The following is a 19,929-nucleotide window of genomic DNA, read 5'->3' on the forward strand; positions in this document are numbered from 1 at the left end:
TTTTTTTTTTTTTTTTTCTCAGTTCCGCTTGTTGTTGCACACTTCCCCTTTTAACCCCTGCACCCTTTACGAACCAAACGATGTTACGAATACGTTACACCTATGTAGTGCTACTTCTCTACATGATTATAATTTTGCTAGCTTCATCAGACGGAAGGAGAAAAAAAAAAGGTGTCCAAAAGGAACTCGCCGGGCGGCGCTCCTTTCTTGGTCCGGGCATAAACATACGTGAAGTGAAGATACACGAGCAGTGGAAAAAAAAAAAAAACACACTGGAGTCAAAGTTGGGCGTAAAATTGAAATTCACCTTAAAATCGACTTCCACGTCGACGTCAACGCCAGAGTCTACAACGCCAACTTCGACAACGCCGAAGGGGGAATTGCCCTTCCCGTATGACAGTGTGAGAATAGGCCAGGGCTACGACATTCACCAGATACGGGTCGGCCCCCCGGAAGACATCACCGCTGACTCCACCGCGGACTACACAGCGCATGCGAACAAGCAGAATTTCAAAAGGCTGACCATCGGGGGGGTGCAATTGGACAACATTTCTGTCCTGTCGCACAGCGATGGGGACGTCATTTTTCACGCATTAGTGGATGCCCTACTTGGCGGCATGAATTGTTCGGACCTGGGAACCCTCTTTCCTGATGGATCAGAAAAATATAAAAATAAAAACTCACTTTCCTTTTTAAGATATGCCAGACTACTTTTGTATAAAAAGAATTACGCCATCGCAAATGTAGACATCATCGTCATTGCGGAAGTTCCAAAAATAAGTCCCATTAGGGAGCAGATTGTTCGAAATATATCTTCTGCCCTGGGCATCTCGGAATCGCAGATCTCCCTCAAAGGTACGCATGCAAGTGTGCACACACAATCGTACTCACAAGTGTATACCCAAATGTGTGTACTACACGGGTGTTACAACACATCACACCACACACTTGTTCCCCCACGCGCAGGAAAAACACACGAACAGCTCGGCCCCATCGGACAGAAAAAGGCAATCGAGTGCTTCGCAAATGCCCTTTTAATTCGAAAAAAATCAGAAAAAATTTGAAAAAAAAAAAAAAAAAACTTTTTTTTTTGTAAAACTTGGCGAAGCAACCTCCAGTCAACGCAGTCAATTGGGCTGTACTTTTCCTCGCGGGGAATAATAATAATCAGTTGTTCAAAGTTGGCCTCTTTTTTTTTTTTTTTTTTTTCCTTTTTAACTCTATTTCGTGCTTTCCTCTTCGCCTGCGCCCAATTCACTTGGCGGAGGGGCCCTCCGGATTGCAATACTGCAGAATGGCGTACCTGAAAGGGGGCAAAGGGTAAAAGCATTAGGGTGGGGGTCAATTCAGAGTACCTTTCGACCCGCGCTGGGTCAATTTAATTTAATGTGTTTGCTTTTTTTTTTTTTCTTTCCGTCCGTTTCGTATTACTCCCCGTAGTTGCACCAGTCTGGGGACTTCCTGTTCAGCTCCTCCACGACATCTCTCTTGAGACCACAGCTAGAAGGGGAAAAAAAAAAAAAAAAAAAGGGGAAAGGTGTATAATTGGACAACTGCACAATGTTCATGAGGAGAGGTGTGGTGCTGGCTGGGGACGACCTACCAGATGGGCGACTTCAAGCATCGCAGGGCGATAAACCTGATGGGAAAATACCCCAAAACTTCCTTGTGGGGATGCCAAAAGTTGAAGCTCAGGTCACCCAAGCATCTGCGATAATTAGCATCCCCCTTGAAACAGACGAACGAAGTTCTTTTTAATTCCTCCACGAGGTCCTTGGGCATCACCCAGTAGGGCAAGGGAAGGTTCCAGTACACATGTTCCTGCGGTGAGGGGGGGGAGAAAGCCAAGTCGTACATGGTAAAAAGTGAGACAGACACGAGATTAAGCTGGTCAGCAAAATTTTATAAGCGGTGCGAGCCTCACTCGTATTTTCCACTTCTGGGTGTTAAGGAACTGCTTCCACTTGGTCGCCATGAATACCGTGTTGGGGTACTTGAAAAAAAAAAAAAAAAAAAAAAAAAGAATGAAACGGTCAATCGATTGGACACGATGCAACATGCGCAGGGAAAGCTCCACATGGATAGGCGAAACGTTTTGATGAGAGACACATATGACCGGTTCACTTCTTCTTTTTTATCTCCCCCCTCCCATTTACCTTATCGTCGCTAGTGAGGGATTCCAGGGCGTAATGGACATCCTTGGCCATGGTGTCCGACACGAAGAGGGGGAATTTCTTTACGTGAATGTAAACTTGGTCGAAGTAGCGACTCAGCAGGTGCAGGAGGCAGAGGTCCGTGATGAACTCCAGGCCCATGTTATCCAGGACGATGTCGAATCGTGGCCAGTGCTGCGGCAGAAGAGGGAAAAAAGGGGGGGCAATTAGTGGGTCATCCGCTTGACCAGGCAACCGATTAACCGCTTCACCGCTGCACCCCTCCTACCTTCGAGGTGATGTCCCTGCACAGGGTCTCCATGTCGTTGCAGAGAACCTTGTCCAAGTACATGCTATCGTGGAGCTTGTCCAGGTCCTCCGTGCCAAAGTAAAACTGCTTCTGCTGCAAAGTCTTTTTCTTTATATCAGTTTCGTCCGCCCTATTTTGCTGCCCCTTATTTTTTGTGGGATTCCAACTCAAATCGAACTGATTAGACCACAAGGAGAAATAAAAAAAAACAGCAAACACCTTTTCGTCTTCATTCTTATCGTATAGTTGAAGTAACTCTTTTGCACATGTACATATTTGTTCAATCAACTCTTTGTTGCATTGTATGGAGTCCTTTTTTTCGTAATCAAAAAAATCATAATTTGTTTTTTCAAAATCGTATGAACAGGTCAGGTAACGATAAAAATAATATTCATTAAAAAGCCACGAATTATTAATAATTTTTGTTCCTGTTTGGATGAAATAGGAGAGCAGAAATTCCCAAATGTGTTTGTCTTCTTGGCAGTTCAACATTTCGTATGTATGTTTATGTCCGTTTGTAAAAATTTCTCTGATTTTGGCTAATTTGACGTCTATTTGGTTTTTCTTCGTGTACTCTGCGTTGTGCTCCTCCACGCCTTTCAGTATGCGCTGGGGGATCCGCCTTACGATGGTGTCGTTTTCCTGCGCGGGGAGGAGGGCAAATGGTCGACATGTGTGAAGGGGCAGCGTTATTGCAGCCGTGTTATTACAGCCGCGTGAGTGTGCAACCGCTACACCCCCACAGAAGTACCATGCTGTTCGGCTGGTTGCACGTCAAGATGGGCGGGAGAAATTCGTCCTCCCCCCGGAGGTAGGAATACTCCTCCTTGAAATTGTTGTAAAAGTGGCGAAAGTACATTTTGCGGGACAGAACTATGTGGGGTTCTCTCTACAGTCACGTCAAGAGGAACAGAAAAATAATAATAATAATAATAATAACAAAAAATAAAAAATACTCTCCGCAATGTGTTGTGTCGAAGGTGTATATGTGCTCGACGTTCTAACGCATTAATCACTAGGAAGGGGACAATGCCCTTTTCAATTACAAATTTGTTTAAATTTAAGGTACCCTTTCAAATGCGAACCGTTACAATTTTTTTTTTTTTTTTCTTTTCTCGTCCTCACTGCAGAGGAGAGGTAAAAACTATATCCGCTACCCGTGCAGCTCTGCAAAAACGCGACCAAGAATGTCGAACTGGGGGAGCTGCCACACAGCTGCAGAAATTACCCGTTCAGAAAAAAAAAATACAAGCAACAGTTTTTTTTTTTTTTTTTTTTTTTTTTTTTTTTTTTTTCTGAGGTGAAGACAAACACAAGGTGTGATGGAAACGGAAGAGGGATGCTCATAAAAAATGGTTTAATTAAAAATAAGTTGTCTTCAAATGCGTACTTGCAAAAGGTCGGGAAGGGGGAAACGTATGTTTCTCTCCACTTCCCATTTGGACTTGTGGACGAGGTAAACGAAAAAAAAAAAAAAAAAAAAAAAAACTCAACATGGTGAACGCTACACACATGTAAAGTAAAAGTACAAAACTACATTCGCATGCCTGTTCGTACGTTGCCAGGGTAGCACGCTTTGACCCTCCATTCTATAAGCCGGACAACACGAGAGGGGGAAAGATGACCTCCCGACGTGCTATGTTCGCCAGTCCATTCATCGTCATCTCTTCCTTCCCCTCTGCTTCACATCCACAAAGGGAACTCCATAAGGATAGGTAACCCCGATGTTATACTGCTTGTGAATTGTCCCTTGAGACAGATCGACTGAGGTAAAGAGACAACCATCCAGTGTACTTAACCCGTTAATGTAATAGGCCTCATCCTGACCGCCCTTACTTCTAACCGGGTTAAAGTTGTGATGACTATAAAATCGGTTCGGTAGGTACATGGCATTTCTGTGTCTCCTGGTTGACTCCATAACAGATGCGCCGTTCCCTTCAACCTCACCACCTATCCCCTCAAAGCTTACCTCTTTGTAACCTGGAAGCAAACTAGCAGGTACCCTCCCTGCATCATAGAAGCACGTCTGCTCTCGAAGTATATCATTTGATGCGTCGTATTCTCCTTTGGTGAAGTAAGGATCCGTTGGTTCTGCTGTGTACCTTTCGAGGGGTACCTCTTTGGATGTATCCTCCTGATCTTCAAGTGACTTCTCTGTAATGTGACCTACCTGTGCGCTGTCCACTTCGGCCCCTTTGCCAAGCGAAGATGATTCCATGACTGACTGCTTAGCTCCATCGGTAGAGTCCTGCTCTTGGTGGTTGGCCCCAGAGTCTGCCTTCTCAACAAGTAATCCATTTTGTGTGTCTCCATTTTGCGAAGCCTCACCTTCCGCCTTTCCGTTCGCCCCCTTAGCCATGTTCAAGCCCTTTTTTAATCCTAGAAAATTTCGGCTAGCTTTATTTTTTTTTTTTTTTGCAAACTTTTCCAGTGGTGTTAGTAGCTTACTGAGTTTGTAACTTTTCCTTCCTCCGGTGGCAACAGTTGGTGTGTTTAAGTTGGACGAGTAGAAATTTTTATTTTTTTTTAGAGGAATATTTTTTTGCAGAATAATCAAGTGGCTTTTTTTTTTTTCTTCTTGTGTGTTTGCTTTTACGTCTTGTTTTATCAACTTGCTTCCAATGTGATTGGGGTGCGTACTTTTCTTAGCGGACCGTTGTGAGTTGCTACCGCTGTGTGTTGTTCCCCTTAAACTTCTTCCACCGTGTTTTGTTCCTCCCGAACTGGCGCTCCCTGTGTGCGCCTTCGAAACGAGCCGCCCCAAGAGGTCAAACTTGTGTGCGTACTTCCTCCACCCCTGGTGGCTATCCCCATGCCCCACCTCAGAAAGAACTCTTTCCAGGACATGTAAATTATTTCTTCTATCAGAAGGTAAGACAGAAATACTACCTGTTAATTTTGGACTCAGATTTTTAGATTTTTTTGCCACGATTTTTCCTTTCCTCTTTTCTGGAATGTCCTTTTTTAGCTTTGTTTTGTGTAGCACGTTACTGCCATATTTTTTTGACCCACTTTGACTAGTTCCGCTACTTGACCCGCTGAGGCCTCCTCGTATCGTAACGCTCAGGTTCATTTCGTCCGTGATGGGTTAAATTCTGTCTTGTTGCCGCGCCCCGTGTGTCCTGTCCTGTCCTATTATATATTATGCTGCGTTACGCTGTGTTGTTCTTTGTTGTGGGATGGTTCCCCACGCTGGGTGTGCTGCGGTTCTTCTTTCTTCCTACTTGAGTAGGTGTACCCCCGTGGGCGCCACGCAAAATGGTGACTTGTTTTTAAGCAAAAAAAGAAGAAGCCTTTACAAAGGGAACACAAAGAATGAAGCACTTGGCTGTATATAGACTCAGGTGACACGCAAACGGCACATGCATCCCAAGTGGGAATCTTCCCCGTTGCGACGTTTATATATCGTCCCTCGTGAGTTAAACGGAAGTGGAGTGATTTTCCATCATCCCCGTCCGGGACTGTGGATACGGTTAAGAAGCCACACACACACAAAAAAAAAAAAAAAAGTGGGCGACGTAACGTCGTAAGCTCATTAAATGGAAAATATAATAACTTAAAAAAAAAAAAACACTCCAAGTGTAGGAGGGATGAAGGAATGATTGCACAGACAAACAGATCTACACGCAATGGAGGAATTACCGCAAGGGGTGGTGGCCCATTTTTAAAAAGACCATCTAGCTGTACGATTAACCATTTTTTTTTTTTTTTTTTTTTTCTGTGCCATTTTGCAGAAATGTTCTGACTTGTTCAGGCAAAAAATTAAAATGGGAAACTTAAAGAGTGGACATACACACACGGATGGGGAACGCACTTGGGAAATTTTGTTCAGGGTTTAGACAGCACTGACTTAATTATGTCCTAAACAAGGTCACAACGAGTACACACATCGTAAAAGTTTTTTTTCGTGAATAAGGGATGGCCTTTGCAGTACCTAGCTAAGGGAAGGGGGACCAAACATATAAGTACATGTCTGTACTTGTACGTTATATACCTATCCTTACGTCTGCGGGATTTGCTACCGCCCTCACACTAGCGCACACGTAACTGCACGCAGAATTTGGAAGGGAACCAAACCGCGCAGTCTGTCCACAAAAAATTTTCCAAAAGGGATTTTACCAATATGAGTGAGTTAAGTTTTGCCTTTAAGGAAAGATGACACAGGAATAATTCTCCTGTTGCGCTTATCGTGAAGGGAACAGGATGGGGTTACGTCCTCACCCCAACTTCCAACGTGGATGTAGCAGACATGGAACGGAGAGGAGGTGGTTGTGGTGATGCTGGTTGGACCCACTTGAACAAAGCGTGTGCAATTTTTTTACATGGTCACTTGACAGGTAGCTGTTCCATAAATGTACGGTGTGAATGTCCATGTCAATGTTCAAATTAGCCATTTGGGTGATGTCCCCTCGTGTGTTATATATAGTCTATGCTGCGCTGCCAACCCAATTTGAAAAACGCATAAATGGAACAAAAAAAAAAAAAATTAAAAAATAAAATAAATATAAAAGCTACGTTGAGAGACAGGAACAAGACAACCTCACCAATGTTGTAACTATCGCAGAGGTTTCACTATTCACTAACCGCACTGGGAAGTGAATCCCCCCAATGGATGTTCCTTCTGATTAACGTTCACATGGGCAAGTTAGGATGGGTCATTTGGGGCGCGCCTCTTGCCCTTTTTGGTGTCCGTTCCGGTAAATTCACAGAAGTAGGAGAGGATGCTGAAGTTGTGGATCTCCCTGAGGGGCTTCGAGGGGAGGAGGGCGAAGTCCGCGAAGCAGTCCTCGTGGGCGCACCACTTTTCAAAAGCCTGTGGAAGAAGGGGGTGGGGGGGTGTACCCCGCGTGGACAGGTACCGCTGTGTAGTATGTGCACAGGTACCGCTCTTCATGTGCAGAGGCTGGCCATGTTGCCAATGTGCGCGATTCGCGGCATGGCCTTCTCAATCGACTTACCGTGACGCACAGCGGGAAAAGGAGGAGCAGCAGCAGCGTGAACACCCAGAAGAGAACCGCGAAGACGACCCAGCCCTGGGGAATGAGTTTCATCTTCTCCTTCAATTCGTGGCTATAAAATACCCCGTCAGCAAATTCAATAAAGGCAGAAAGCAAAATGGACGTTCCAATGTACTTGATGCACACAGACCACGCCATGGAAATATTTCCCATGAGGACGTTCCCGCTGATGATCCGTTGTAGCTCCTTCCTAAGCTCCTCGATATTTCCAATGTACAGGATGTACAGGATTTGCTGCGCGGGGGACGAAGCAACATTATCAAATAAAGAGGCACACACAAGTGAGGACTACTGCATGCACCCTGGTGACAATTAGTAAACGTCCGTACAGATAGGGAAGTGATCCCATGTGTGTGTGTTCCCCTCTCCCTTCCCATCGCTGCCGCTTTTTTTTTTTCTTCTTTTTTGTACCTTGTAAGTAAGATTGCTCAAGTGTTTCTTCTTCTCCCCCTTTTTCGTTTTCATTTCCTTCTTCAACACCCATATGGCAAGCAGGGTGCTGATCACAAATATTCCTAGCCTCACAATGTACAGCACGTATACATGGTAGGGGAGGTAATTAAAGAGGATGCTGATTGATATGTTCAATGTCCAGTAGGTCAAGTTGAATGAGAGGACGCCTGTAGGTGTGTGTTGGCAGGGGGGGTAGCGACGAGGTGAGATTTGGACGAGTGAACGAGTGATTGTTTATTTGTGCTCCTCTCCATTTGACACTGCAGGATGTACAACTACTCTGTTGTACGAAAATGGTTTGGATAATTTGACAAAAGGGTTTTTTTTTTTTTTTTTCCCCTCTTGTCTCTCATGTTCTTTTTACTCCTCCTGGTCAGATGGCGACACTGAAAATCGATGTTGTACAGCCAACCCAAAATGACGCATATTAAGAGGGAGACAAAGACGCGCGCATTTTCCGATATGGTGAGGGACAAAAACCATAGGATGTTTTTTGTATCCTTGTTCGAGATGAAGAAGGAAGACAGGAAGAAGAAGAAGGACAGAGTTAAAATGATGGTTCTCTTATGAACGTTCTTGGAAAATTTGAAATTCCGTATTGTCATGACTAGGACTTCACACTGTATGGCTAGCGAGGCACATGACAGGATGGTGTAAGACCCGTAGTACAGCATGCACAGGGTTTTCTGCCAAGGGGGGGCGGGGGAAAAAGCGCACACATACACATGTGTGGAGAGAACGGCACGGCTATTTGGCGCCGTTAGAACGGATCAGCGAAAAGCGGGCTCTTGCGCTGTGTCCCCTACCTCCATCTTCTGCAGGTATGTGAAACCCACGGGGAAGAGAATGAAGGAGCAATCCTTCCTCGAAAACTCCAACATGTCCACGAAGCTGGAGTTGATGCTGTTCGCGATGAACCCGATGACGGAGACTGGGTGGTAGAGTGGAAAAGGGGAGGGGGAAAAAGCGGCGTGGTTAGGACGGGAAGTCGCTTCGCGGTGTGGTTGGCAACAGGAGGAAGTCGCTTCGAGGAGCCACCTGCTGAGAAAAACATGAGGGACGAGATGATGGAGTTCCACGTCGTGATTGCGTAACCGTCAAAGGCCAAGTTCGTCCCGATCCTGCAGGGAAGTGGTGGTGAAGGGGTGTGCAGGGAAGTGGTGGTGAAGGGGTGTGCAGGGAAGCGGTGGTGAAGAGGTGCCAAGTGTGCGTGTGTAAAGTCTGCGTAAGGGGACGTCCCCTACCTGGTCTTGGTCGCGAGGGACGCGTATATGCCCATGCCGATGGACAGCTCGTAGAGGGAGAAGGACACGCACTGGGACCAGATGGACGAGTAGGTGTACAGGTAGGAGAACTTCCAGGACTCTGCGCAAGGAGGAGGAGTGAAGCAGCCGCGAGATGTGTCAAATGGGCAGCCGCTAATGGGCTGATGGGCAACCGCTCCCCCGCTTGACGTACTGAGGACGTAGACGTAGGCCTGCGTGGCGCTGGTCAAGTTGAACATGGTGGCGAACTGCGTGATGGAGAGGAAGCCGATGAGGAGCAGGACCAGGGCCGAGGAGAAGGCAAAGTTGGTCAATCCCAGGAGCTGAAAAACAGTTACAAAAAAGTTACACACAAAAAGGAAGATAAAGGTGTCCTTGTCTATGTAGGAAGTGCCATTAGAAAATACATGAGCGAAATTTTGGCTGCCATCAATGTGAAGTAGTCGGTCATAAAAAAAATTATGTGGAAAAAATTTGTTCTGGTAAATGAGGAACGCTTTTCCTAAGCTGTTAGGGACACAGGATGAGATGGATTTAGAAAAAAAACAGAGTGGTCTGAATTTGTGACATTTTATAAAATCATTTTTAAAGCTTGTACAGAAATTTATTTCCTCCTTGTTTAGTTTCCATGGAAGATCCCGTTTAAACGAATTAATTAAATAAATAAAATATTCAGCAGCTGTCCTGTAAGTATTTATATAACCATTAATAAGGCATGTTAGAACCATTAAGAAGCCAACAGAAGCACATTGCTTGAGGAGTCGATAAAAGATAAATGGAGAGGACGTTCGAATAAGTTGTCCTATGTACAATTCAAAAGTAAGGATAGGATGACAAACGAAACAATAACATATGATGTATGGAAGTACAAATATAACTCCATGCCATGTAGACATTAGCGACCAAAACGTTTCAATATTTCCAACTCCAATAGCAATAGTTAATCCTAGAAGAAATAAGGAGAGTCTCTCTAGCCAATATCCTTTACTTAACTGATAATCTAACCACTTCAATACTTTTACATTAGCTTTCTTTAATGTGCTTGGGTTTTCAAACAGATCACTTAGCTGCGATATATATTCTGGTGTATATCTTAATTTAATTAATTGCTCTAGAAAATTCGTTTCCTCTTCTTGTGACAAATTACTTGAATCACTCATGCTATTTAAATCACGCAAATCACTTAGTATATTTTTTTTGAATCCATTTTCTCCGATAACCATATCTGCACGAGTGGGTGCAGCAAGACAAACATCGGTTGCATTTTGTGAAAACAAACTTTCATTTTTTTTTATCACTACTCCTCCTCCTGAAGCAAAACTTTTATTAATTAAACCACTCATCATTTGTCTCCTCCTCGTCTGCTCATGCGGTTGCTGCGGTTGCTGTTGCTGCGGCTGATGCTGCTGAAACTGCTGATGCTGCTGAAACTGATGTATATCCCTGGGCCCCTTCATAATGGACCTCCCCTCCGAAAACATCTCCATATACTTCTTTCTAAACAGGGTGACTTGTTCCTTTTTCCTTTCCCTGTAGAGGTACTCGTTTAGGTTTCTTTCTTGTGTGTAGTTTATCGGTTCGGGTGTTGTTTCCCCCACACAAAGGTCTGTTCCCCCCTGCAGATCATCATTGTCATCTCCAAAGTATTTCTCCCTCCTCAACTCCCTCTTTAGGTTTACGTAAAAGTCATTTTGGTATCTCTTCCTGATGTACTTGTTTCTGTTGTTATACAAACTCAGGGCCTCATTGTAAATCATCTCCTGTTCATAACTCCTTGTGTAATTAGACCTCTTCACATAATCGATATACGAATCCATAGTGTTACAGTTATACACATTTGACATTTTATAATAGGTGTTATTTTCGCTATATGTGATTGCCTCATCGTATAGCACCGCCCGCACCTTTTTCATGCTTATGTTTTCCGGCAGCGCCACGGCGTCCCCATTTTTATCGTCCCCCTCGGACGCATCGTTACTGCTTCTGCTGAAGCTGGACTTCACTTTCGACGACATGGCGGCGGGGTGAAGCGGGGTCAAGCGGGGTCAAGCGGTGGAAGTGGGTGAAGCGGCTCAAGCGGTTGAGGCGGTTGCAGCAGCAAAGGAGGAGCTACTCACCGCGCTACCAACAGGGCCTGCTCGTCCGTCCCGCAAGACTCTGCGGAGGGAAGCACACACGGGTGTAAAAGGACTTGTGTGTGCACGTTCCCCCGTGTGGTCTCGGTCCTGGATCGAGGCACTTCTCCAAGCAGTGCGAACAACGAAAAGGAAAAACGGAAAATGCGGAGAATACTAAAAAAGATATACAAAAAAAAAAAAAAAAAAAAAAAAAAAAAAAGAAAAAAGGGGAAAAAAAAAAAAAAAAAAAAAAAAAAAAAAAAAAAAAAAAAAATGAAAGAACGAGAGAGCGCAAGAGCGATAGATCTGTTACACCTCCGACCAACACACATTCCCCTTTTTGGCCTTCCCTAGATTAACCCTGTCGCCCCTTACACGGGTACCTCCCCCACCATCAATTCATTCATTATTGCATATTGATCAGTGGTGCACTAACCAGCTGTTAGTTGTTAATTAAAAAAAAAAGGGATGCTATAGTTCACCCAAGGGGGTAAAAAAAAACTCTGTGAATTTTTCACACATATCACTTCCGAAGCACTTGTGCGCGCCACGTTTTTTTTTTTTTTTTTTTTTTTTTTTTTTTTTTTAAAGTGAATGGCCAAAGCGCACTCCTCGTGTGTCAGAGGCAACACTCAGGTTGGCCCCGAATGAACAAACGTTTTTTGAGGTGTTTGGAAAAAAATTAAAAGTCGCCCCTCGGGGGGTTAACATCTTCCCGCCAGGCGCGCAGACGGGCAGTCACATAAAACTATGCACGTAATGAGGCACGTAACGAGACAAATAAGTAATCACATAACGGGCACGTAATAAGGCACATAACCGCATAACAAACAACACGCGTTTTGGCTGTCACGCCGCGCGGGATTAGCTAAAGGTGTAGCTAATGACGTCGCTGACCAGGCGGTACGACGCGTCCGGCGAGCCTCCCTTGGGACCCAGCTTTGTCCTGTCCGCCTGACCAAAAGAACCTTCGCGGCATTCATCACTGCAACAGTCACTCTCCCGCCCCTTGTCCTCCATGACATTCTTATCAACGCTATTCAAAACGGTCAGGTACTGATCAAAATTTACCCAAGGGTCCGTTTCGCCATCATCGGGGGCGGAGTAATAACACGGGATGAATAAATGGTCTCTAGCCTGATCATCTGGTTTGTCTTCTTTTCCGTTTAATGAAATGGGAGCAGCAAGATCCCTTTTCATTACACTTGGTGGGGCACGTGCCGATATCTCCTCATCGATTCCATCCCTTGTACTTGTACCAATCAGTTTGTTTTTCTTTCCCTCCACAAGTTGTTTCCCATTTTGAAAGTCGCACTCGGTGAGGGCTACGTCTCGTTCTGTTCCCCCTTGGCAGACTTGGTCTTCACTGGAGGAGTGACCACCCTTGAGTGGATCGTTGCCCCACCCCACAGCTGGCTCACTCACAAAATGCTTCTTCAAAAATTGACTCAAAATTCCATCAACTTTGAAAGAATCTTTTTCGTAAACAATTTTGGTTCTGCATGAGGGGCAGTTGTCGATTGAGTAATTTTGTATGGCTGTGGCTAGGCAGTTCCAACAGAAGGAGTGGAAGCAAGAATTTAAAGTCACGGGGTCGTGGATCAAACACAAGCAGATTGGGCATGTGTACTTCTCCGACGTGACGCCGGAGTTGCAGAGCTGCTGCATGAACTCGTCGGAGATGATATTCACTGAAGTGATAAGTTGGGGCAGCTCATCGGAGAGGCACCATGAGTAGGTGTCCACGATATTGGCTACTGCCTTGGCCACTGCGTTTGACGCGGCATTTGCCGAGGTGCTTGACGCCGATGTGAGGTGGTCCAGCTGGGCGCCCATCTCCGACTGCTCCGCGTGGGAGCCGCAGCGCTTGCGCCTCTTCTTGAGGATCTTCACCAACCCCACGTAGTTATACACCACGTAGGTCCTAATAACTTTGCACTTGTTCGAGAGCAAACTTAATCGAATGCAAAAGTCCAGCACTTCCTCAGACACCACTCCCCCCTCCTTCAACATCTCGAGCAGATTATCAAACGAGCAAATTCTTTTATTCACTTTTAACTCTTCACTGTTGAAAATGCGAGAGGCAAATTTCTTTTCAATTTCATTCTTCATGCCATTAATTTCAACAAATAATTTCCTGAACGTCATTTCAATACTTTCCAAATCGGCATGCAACAAACTTTCGAACTGGTCATTCAGTTGCTTCCTTTGTATGTGTCTTCCTTCGATGCGGCTTTCTCTAATTTGCTTGATTAACTTTTTTAATCCTTTGTAACCCAGGTAGTGCATCCCCGGGTGGTTGTGCATCTCCCTCCGTATGCTCTTTCCGAACTTCATCGTTGCTGCGGTGTGGTGTTGGAATAGAGTTGAGTGGAGCGAACTGGAGGTTGATAGGAACGCCTTCTGCGCAAAATAAGTTGCTGCTGCTAATGCTGCTTGTCGCGCGCCAAAACGGGAAAAAATGCAGAAGCGTGTGAGGGTGGAGCGCTATCCCATCCAAATGAAAGCTTTAAAAAATGGACCAAAAAATCAATAGAGGGGGCTGCTGTGTTACTCCGATTGGCCTTTGCTTATCGCGGTTTCCACCAATCGGAAGCCACGCGCCATGACCGCTCAACGGTACATTTCCTGCAACGGGGGAAAACCCTCGGCGGTCACTTCCTTCTGTATGAAGTGATGACCACTGCAGGGAGGGGGAGGCGCAAAGTCGAACTTGCGAAGCCGCAGCGTAACGTAACATAAAAAAAGGGCTATGCAAAATAAAACGGAAAAAAATGCGGCACGGATTACGCGAAAAAGGCGTTGTACGCGGGAAGCAAAAAAAGTGACCCACGCATGAACATGAATGAAGCAGAAGGGTAACAAAAATGGGGAGTACAAAATGCTGCACGCATGAAACGAAAGAGCACGAGGAAAAAACGGACGTTCGCAAAATTGCGATAGGGACTAATAAATCATGGCGACGTGTTTTTTTGTTCAGCAAATTGGCAGCTCACTTGGGCTATGCGGCGTTTTTTTTTTTTTTTTTTGGAATATGCACTTGCGAAGGTTCATGCGCGTTGGAGTTATAAGCGGCGTTTGAAAAAGTGAAAAAATTGGGATGCCCAAAAAAGCAGATATATATTTGGAGTTATCGGAAAGAGTAGAAGTTTTCCGAATTGATGGGAAAAACGGGCAGATGGGCTACAACACAGGAGAAAACACGTCCGCTCGAAGCGGCTGCAGTTGTTTGGCCGCTAGTATAGCATGCAGCACCAGGTGTACATAACATCAAAAGGGAAAGAAAAAGGAATAACCCATATGCAGACGGAAGAATGTCCAATAAAGGGACTTCTCTCGAAAGGGAAACAGTTGCGAGGATGCGTTGCTCCAAAATTGGGGTGGGGAAGTAAATTGTCCAGTGTTGAAAGGTGGACCACAAAAGTATACAATTGCGTGGTGGGTACTGTTTTTACCTGAACTGTTCAGGCGAGATTTGGGCAAGTTTGCGCTATTTTGCACGTTTTTTTTTTTTTTTTTTTTTTTTTTAGCCGTGAAATGGCTAGTCGCCCTGGTCGGGCAAAACCTCGCAGGCGAGGATAAAACAATTCTCGAATGGCGCCCCCGTCCGGGGCTCTTTTTAAAATGGTTTTTCAAAATTGAATTTGCAAAAGTTGTTTTTTTTTTTTTTTAAATGCATTTTTTGCGTATGCTCGTGAATACGTAAAGGGGGTGTGTGGGGGGGCGTACGTGTAACGTGCACGGACACATAATACATGGGGGGGGGGCGCAGCTGGGAACGTGGCGATGCGTAATAATAAATATATTCACAGTTGCTTGGACGTTGCGTGGCGTTGTGTGTGTTTTCACATCATGCCCATCGCTTGGCAAACCAAATGAAGGAGAGAGAAAAAAAAAAAAAAACACGCACGAACTGCTGGCCACCCTTCTCTTCTACTGCTGTATTACTGATTGGTTACGGCTTTATTACTGCTTGGTTAGTGATTGGTCACTGCTCGGTCACTGATTGATTACTGCTCGGTCACTGCTTCGTCACTGCTCGGTCACTGCTTCGTCACTGCTCGGTCACTGATTGATGTACTCATTGCAGTCGATCTTGTTTGGCATTTCCGAAATGGCAACTTCAAATCGCGTCTGGACCTCATTCAATGCTAAAGTGTCCTCTTGAGAAGACACGAACGTAACGGCAAGCCCCTTGGTACCAAATCGACCAGCTCGACCGACTCTGTGCAAATAGGAGTCTGAATTTTCAGGCATGTCATAGTTGATGACAATGTTTACTCGCTCAATGTCAATACCTCTTCCAAACAAATCAGTGGAGACTAAAATTCGATTTTCAAATTTTTTAAATTTGTCATATCGTTCAATTCTCTCCTGTTGGTCAAGGCCACCATGGATGGCAATGGAAGGGAAATTGCATTCAGTCAGCAATTTATCCAAGGTGATTGCCCTTGTGACAGATTTTACAAAAATAATAACTTGGTTAAATTCCAAGGCATCCAAAATTTCAATTAATTTTCTCGTCTTGTCCTTTTCTTGTAATTTCACATAATGTTGTAGTAATCCGTGGAGCTTCAATTTTGCTTCATCATCAATAAAAATTTCGACGGGGTTTTGTAAAAATTTTTTGCACACATCTCTCATTTCTTTTGCCATGGTCGCTGAAAAAAACATGACCTGTTTTTTTAAAGGAGTAGAAATAAAAATTTTCTGTACGTCACTCCTCATGTCCAATTTTTCTAAACACTTATCACACTCATCCAAAACAAAGTGTTGTATTTTGTCTGTTAATAAATATTTTTCTCTTATGAGTGCCAGGATACGTCCTGGTGTTCCTATAATAATATGCGGAATGCTTTCATCCTTAAACATTTTTATATGCTTGCTCATTGAGATTCCTCCATACACGACTTCACATCGGACCCCTTTTAAGTACTTACTAAATCGATCAAATTCGTTTTTAATTTGGTAGGCTAATTCTCGTGTGTGTGCCAGTCCGAGACATCTAACGAATTTATTTTTGCACGCTCCATCACCGTTGGTCATATCTCCAACGTTGTTGCTCGCGTTGTTCATATCTTTCTCTTCCTTTATGTCCTTTCCATCGTTCGTCTCTAGCTGCTGCAAGATGGACAGCACAAAAACGGCCGTTTTACCCATTCCACTTTTCGCCTGACAGAGGATATCTGTACCTGTGATGGCCGCGGGGATGGTCTCCTGCTGCACCTCCGAGGGGTGCTCGAAACCGCTCTCGCTTATAGCCCTAAGCAACTCTGGCTTCAAAAAAAAATCCTTAAACCCTCCTGTGTGCACGGTGGCATAGCTACCTCGCATGGCCCCATTTTCATTCACTCCCTTGTTACTGTTGTTTGCAAGTCTGCCGTCCAAATTGCCCTTAATATCCTTGGCATCTAATATGTTTTCGTCATCTTCGTAGTCCACGAGTTCGTCCTGCACGCTGTGGTCCATGGTGGCAAATCGTATTTTTTTTTTTGTCAGTGGAGTTTAACCGAGCTGGAACTTCGCGGGGCAACCGGCGCTATTGTAGAAAAGTGCAACAACAAGCGGGGGGGGGTGATATATAAATGTGCCGTGGGGAGGATTATTTGCGCAAGGAAAAAAGCAGGAGTTGAAAAAAAAAAAAAAGGGGTAGCAAAAAAAATGGAGGGAACTTTTTTGGAGTGGAGAGGAAATCTCTTGTTATTATGGCGAATGGCGCTTTACCAACTCGCTCTCACGCAAAAATATGCTTTTAAAAAAAAAAGAGAAATGGTTTCCTCACAATCTGTAAAAAAAACGGATGACACGTGCCCTTCTATATAATATATAACGTATAAAAGATGAATTAAACGTATTTTTTTTTTTTTTTTTTTTCCTTTTGTTTTGTAGCTTTGCAAAACGGCTGTTTAAATCACTTATTCATTTTCTTCGTGACTGACTGCCTGCGATTGGGTTATATATATATGTTATATTTTATATATCTCCTGCTGCGCCTTGTTTATATTTATAAATAGCTTAACATACTTTTTGTGTTCAAGGGTAAATTTGGCGAATTGTTTCGCTTGCTTTTGTTCCTTTTGTTTTGTACGTTTTCGTTTTTTTTTAATTTCGTAAATTGGGGTTTCCCTCTTGTTTGGTTTACAATTTTTTTTTGTTTTTGTTTTCTGTTTTTAGAACTTATTCGCCTGTACGGTCGTTTTGTTCACTTCGGCGGTTCGTATTTTTTATTTTTTTTTTTTTTTTTTTTTTTTTTTTTTTTTTTTTTTTTTTTTTTTTTTTTTTTTTTTTTTTTTTTCGTTTCTTTTTTATTGCCTCTTTTTATTATTCCCCCGCTTCGCTTTTTCCCCCTTCTGCAAGTGTTGGTTTTAACTTTGGTTATGGTTGGCCCTTTCGCCTTTTTTTACATTTGATTTGTTTTTGTTTTTGTTTTTTTTTTCCTCTGCAGATGAAGGGAAAAAAAACGGGCTTCTCCGCCCTACGGCAAGTATGCATTCACGATGGGGGGCGTAGGGGGAAAAAATGCGAGTATAATATATATATATATATATATATATATATATATATATATATATATATATATATGCGTATGAGCATTATATATGTATCTATATAGTTTTACCTATTGGGTGTGGGGGGGTATGTCGCTAGCCGCCCCCTGGGCACGGACACTCGACCGTATGCTAAAGTATGCCACCAGGGGCATACCAGAGGAGTGGAACATTTTTAAGAAAAATTTTACCCAAAAAATTGCAACACCGTGATGCGCATTTTTTGCAACAGCACGATGCGCCTTTTTTGTAACGCCTCGTTGGAAATGATTTATTTTTATGTGCACGTGGGTGTGACCTCTCCCTGCGTGGGTAACTCGCGCGAAAGTTGAACGGCACAAGGATGCACAACTGGTTATGGAAGTTTATTGTAGTTTCTAAATTGTGTAATCGAATAAGGCAATTTTAAAAACGCTCCAAGCGAGGGGGGAAAGTAAATGATCGGTGCGGGATCCAACTGTTTTTCGTGACCACTACGCTTCTCTCATGCTTGTCATCCTCATGGTGGGAGGGGGACTGTCTGTATATATATGTAACGATGGGGATAGCCACACCGAGTCACATAACCCCGTGTTAACTTCCTCCCACAAGGAACTTCTTATGGCAGTTTTCAACCGAATGGGCAATAACACCCCCCGTGGTTTAGATTGGATTTTTTTTTTTTTTTTTTTTTTTTTCTCTACCAAAGTGTACACCCCTGCACGTGCAGGACACATGGAAGACAAATGGAGGAGAAATGTAAGAGAAATGTAAGAGAAAAACGCAACGGGTGTGTTTTGCCCCTTTAAGACAAATGCGTCCATGACTACCTCTTTATGAGCTAACGTTGCTGATGTAAAATATGAACCAGAGGGGCCCACCAACTCGGGGGAATATAAAGTCCCAGAGGCGGAAAATATGTCTGCCATGTGGGCTTAACACGGAGGCGGTATGTCGCCACACCACCTGTATGCAAGCGTAGGGGAAAAATTGATCTGTGTAAATGCAATTTTGGTGTGACGGCAGGTGGGTAAGGTGGAAAGAAAAACAAAGAGTTCTGTTCCTTCCTCTCCATCTGGCACAGCTACTACCACATCACCCACACATTAATAAATGGCGAAAGGTTTATATGAAATTATGTTTGACCAAAAAATGTACCCACTCTCGGATGTTACTCGAATGGGCAAGAGGAAGGATTTCTCTCCCCCCCCTCAGTTAGATCCTTTTTACAATACATATAAAAAACGTGTGTCTCCTCTTTATGTTCTAATTTTACTTTTCACCCCTTTTACGTACCCGGTACTTTTTATGGAATGCGCACATGAAGCAATTTGGGGACGGCACTGGGAGTTGACTTGGTGATATATTTGTGCCACCCATGAGTAGCACGTAAAAAAAAAAACCGCGTCGTAAGACAATGCCCGAACGAACTTGGCTCCAACCAAGGGGTAGATAAATCACCAGATCGGGATATAATAAACAATACACAAGAAAAAAAAAAAAAAAAAAAGGGCTACTTGTATGTACAGTCCCCGCCAGTCAGCTTTTAATATTCGTAAAAAAAAAAAAAAAAAAAAATTTATTTACTTGCCCGTTCCAGATGGCCCCCTCCTTCAAACAACTTCATTATTTTTTTTTTTTTTTTTTTTGTGTACGGGTTGGATCAATTTTTGGTTAACTTGAAGAAGTCCATCCAATGGGTGATTTAATTACTTGTGATAAATTTTTTGCGAGGCATGCATGAAAGGAAAATTTATTTACACAGTTGCGCATTTCCCACAATTGACATATATATTCCCCCTTGGCATTATTTATATACACGTATGCGGTGCATACATAAAATTGGTAATGCAATATTTTAAGGTAGGGTATATACTCATATAATAATATTGGGTTTTTTTTCTGTTTGCCTTTCCCCGAGATTTACAGCTCACAAACAATAGCCTTAAGAAAGGAGGAAAAATATAGCGCAAACCCGTTTTCCGCCCTCAGTCGCTTTTTTAAAAATATCACTTTCGTTCCTCGCCTTTTTTTTTTTTTTTTTTTTTTTTTTTTTTTTTTTTTTTTTTTTTTTTTTTTTTTTTTC

General features: G+C 43.6%; 6 protein-coding genes across 6 annotated transcripts; 1 reads left to right on the top strand and 5 right to left on the bottom strand.

Moving 5' to 3' along the window:
• Nucleotides 1-80: 80 nt before the first annotated feature.
• On the top strand, nucleotides 81-1,064 carry AK88_03829 (2-C-methyl-D-erythritol 2,4-cyclodiphosphate synthase; the record flags this gene model as incomplete). Its single annotated transcript, XM_012481439.1, has 2 exons — nucleotides 81-855; nucleotides 967-1,064. The coding sequence occupies 2 exons, from the start codon at nucleotides 81-83 to the stop codon at nucleotides 1,062-1,064; spliced, it is 873 nt and encodes a 290-aa protein (XP_012336862.1).
• A 190-nt stretch (nucleotides 1,065-1,254) lies between these two features.
• On the bottom strand, nucleotides 1,255-3,322 carry AK88_03830 (uncharacterized protein; the record flags this gene model as incomplete). The annotated part of the gene is made up of 7 exons (XM_012481440.1): nucleotides 1,255-1,303; nucleotides 1,432-1,500; nucleotides 1,604-1,821; nucleotides 1,925-1,993; nucleotides 2,157-2,348; nucleotides 2,443-3,105; nucleotides 3,215-3,322. 7 exons carry the CDS (start codon nucleotides 3,320-3,322, stop codon nucleotides 1,255-1,257), a joined length of 1,368 nt encoding a protein of 455 aa, XP_012336863.1.
• An 801-nt stretch (nucleotides 3,323-4,123) lies between these two features.
• On the bottom strand, nucleotides 4,124-5,536 carry AK88_03831 (uncharacterized protein; the record flags this gene model as incomplete). Its single annotated transcript, XM_012481441.1, has 1 exon — nucleotides 4,124-5,536. One exon carries the CDS (start codon nucleotides 5,534-5,536, stop codon nucleotides 4,124-4,126), a length of 1,413 nt encoding a protein of 470 aa, XP_012336864.1.
• Nucleotides 5,537-7,108: 1,572 nt separating this feature from the next.
• AK88_03832 (uncharacterized protein) lies at nucleotides 7,109-11,214 on the bottom strand (the record flags this gene model as incomplete). Its single annotated transcript, XM_012481442.1, has 8 exons — nucleotides 7,109-7,276; nucleotides 7,422-7,715; nucleotides 7,893-8,101; nucleotides 8,299-8,620; nucleotides 8,741-8,865; nucleotides 8,973-9,055; nucleotides 9,179-9,299; nucleotides 9,393-11,214. 8 exons carry the CDS (start codon nucleotides 11,212-11,214, stop codon nucleotides 7,109-7,111), a joined length of 3,144 nt encoding a protein of 1,047 aa, XP_012336865.1.
• A 966-nt stretch (nucleotides 11,215-12,180) lies between these two features.
• On the bottom strand, nucleotides 12,181-13,653 carry AK88_03833 (uncharacterized protein; the record flags this gene model as incomplete). The annotated part of the gene is made up of 1 exon (XM_012481443.1): nucleotides 12,181-13,653. One exon carries the CDS (start codon nucleotides 13,651-13,653, stop codon nucleotides 12,181-12,183), a length of 1,473 nt encoding a protein of 490 aa, XP_012336866.1.
• Nucleotides 13,654-15,381: 1,728 nt separating this feature from the next.
• Nucleotides 15,382-16,785, bottom strand: AK88_03834 (uncharacterized protein; the record flags this gene model as incomplete). The annotated part of the gene is made up of 1 exon (XM_012481444.1): nucleotides 15,382-16,785. The coding sequence occupies one exon, from the start codon at nucleotides 16,783-16,785 to the stop codon at nucleotides 15,382-15,384; it is 1,404 nt and encodes a 467-aa protein (XP_012336867.1).
• Nucleotides 16,786-19,929: the final 3,144 nt, after the last annotated feature.

This window comes from Plasmodium fragile (genome assembly GCF_000956335.1).
Source record: "Plasmodium fragile strain nilgiri unplaced genomic scaffold supercont1.47, whole genome shotgun sequence".
Taxonomy (NCBI): domain Eukaryota; phylum Apicomplexa; class Aconoidasida; order Haemosporida; family Plasmodiidae; genus Plasmodium; species Plasmodium fragile.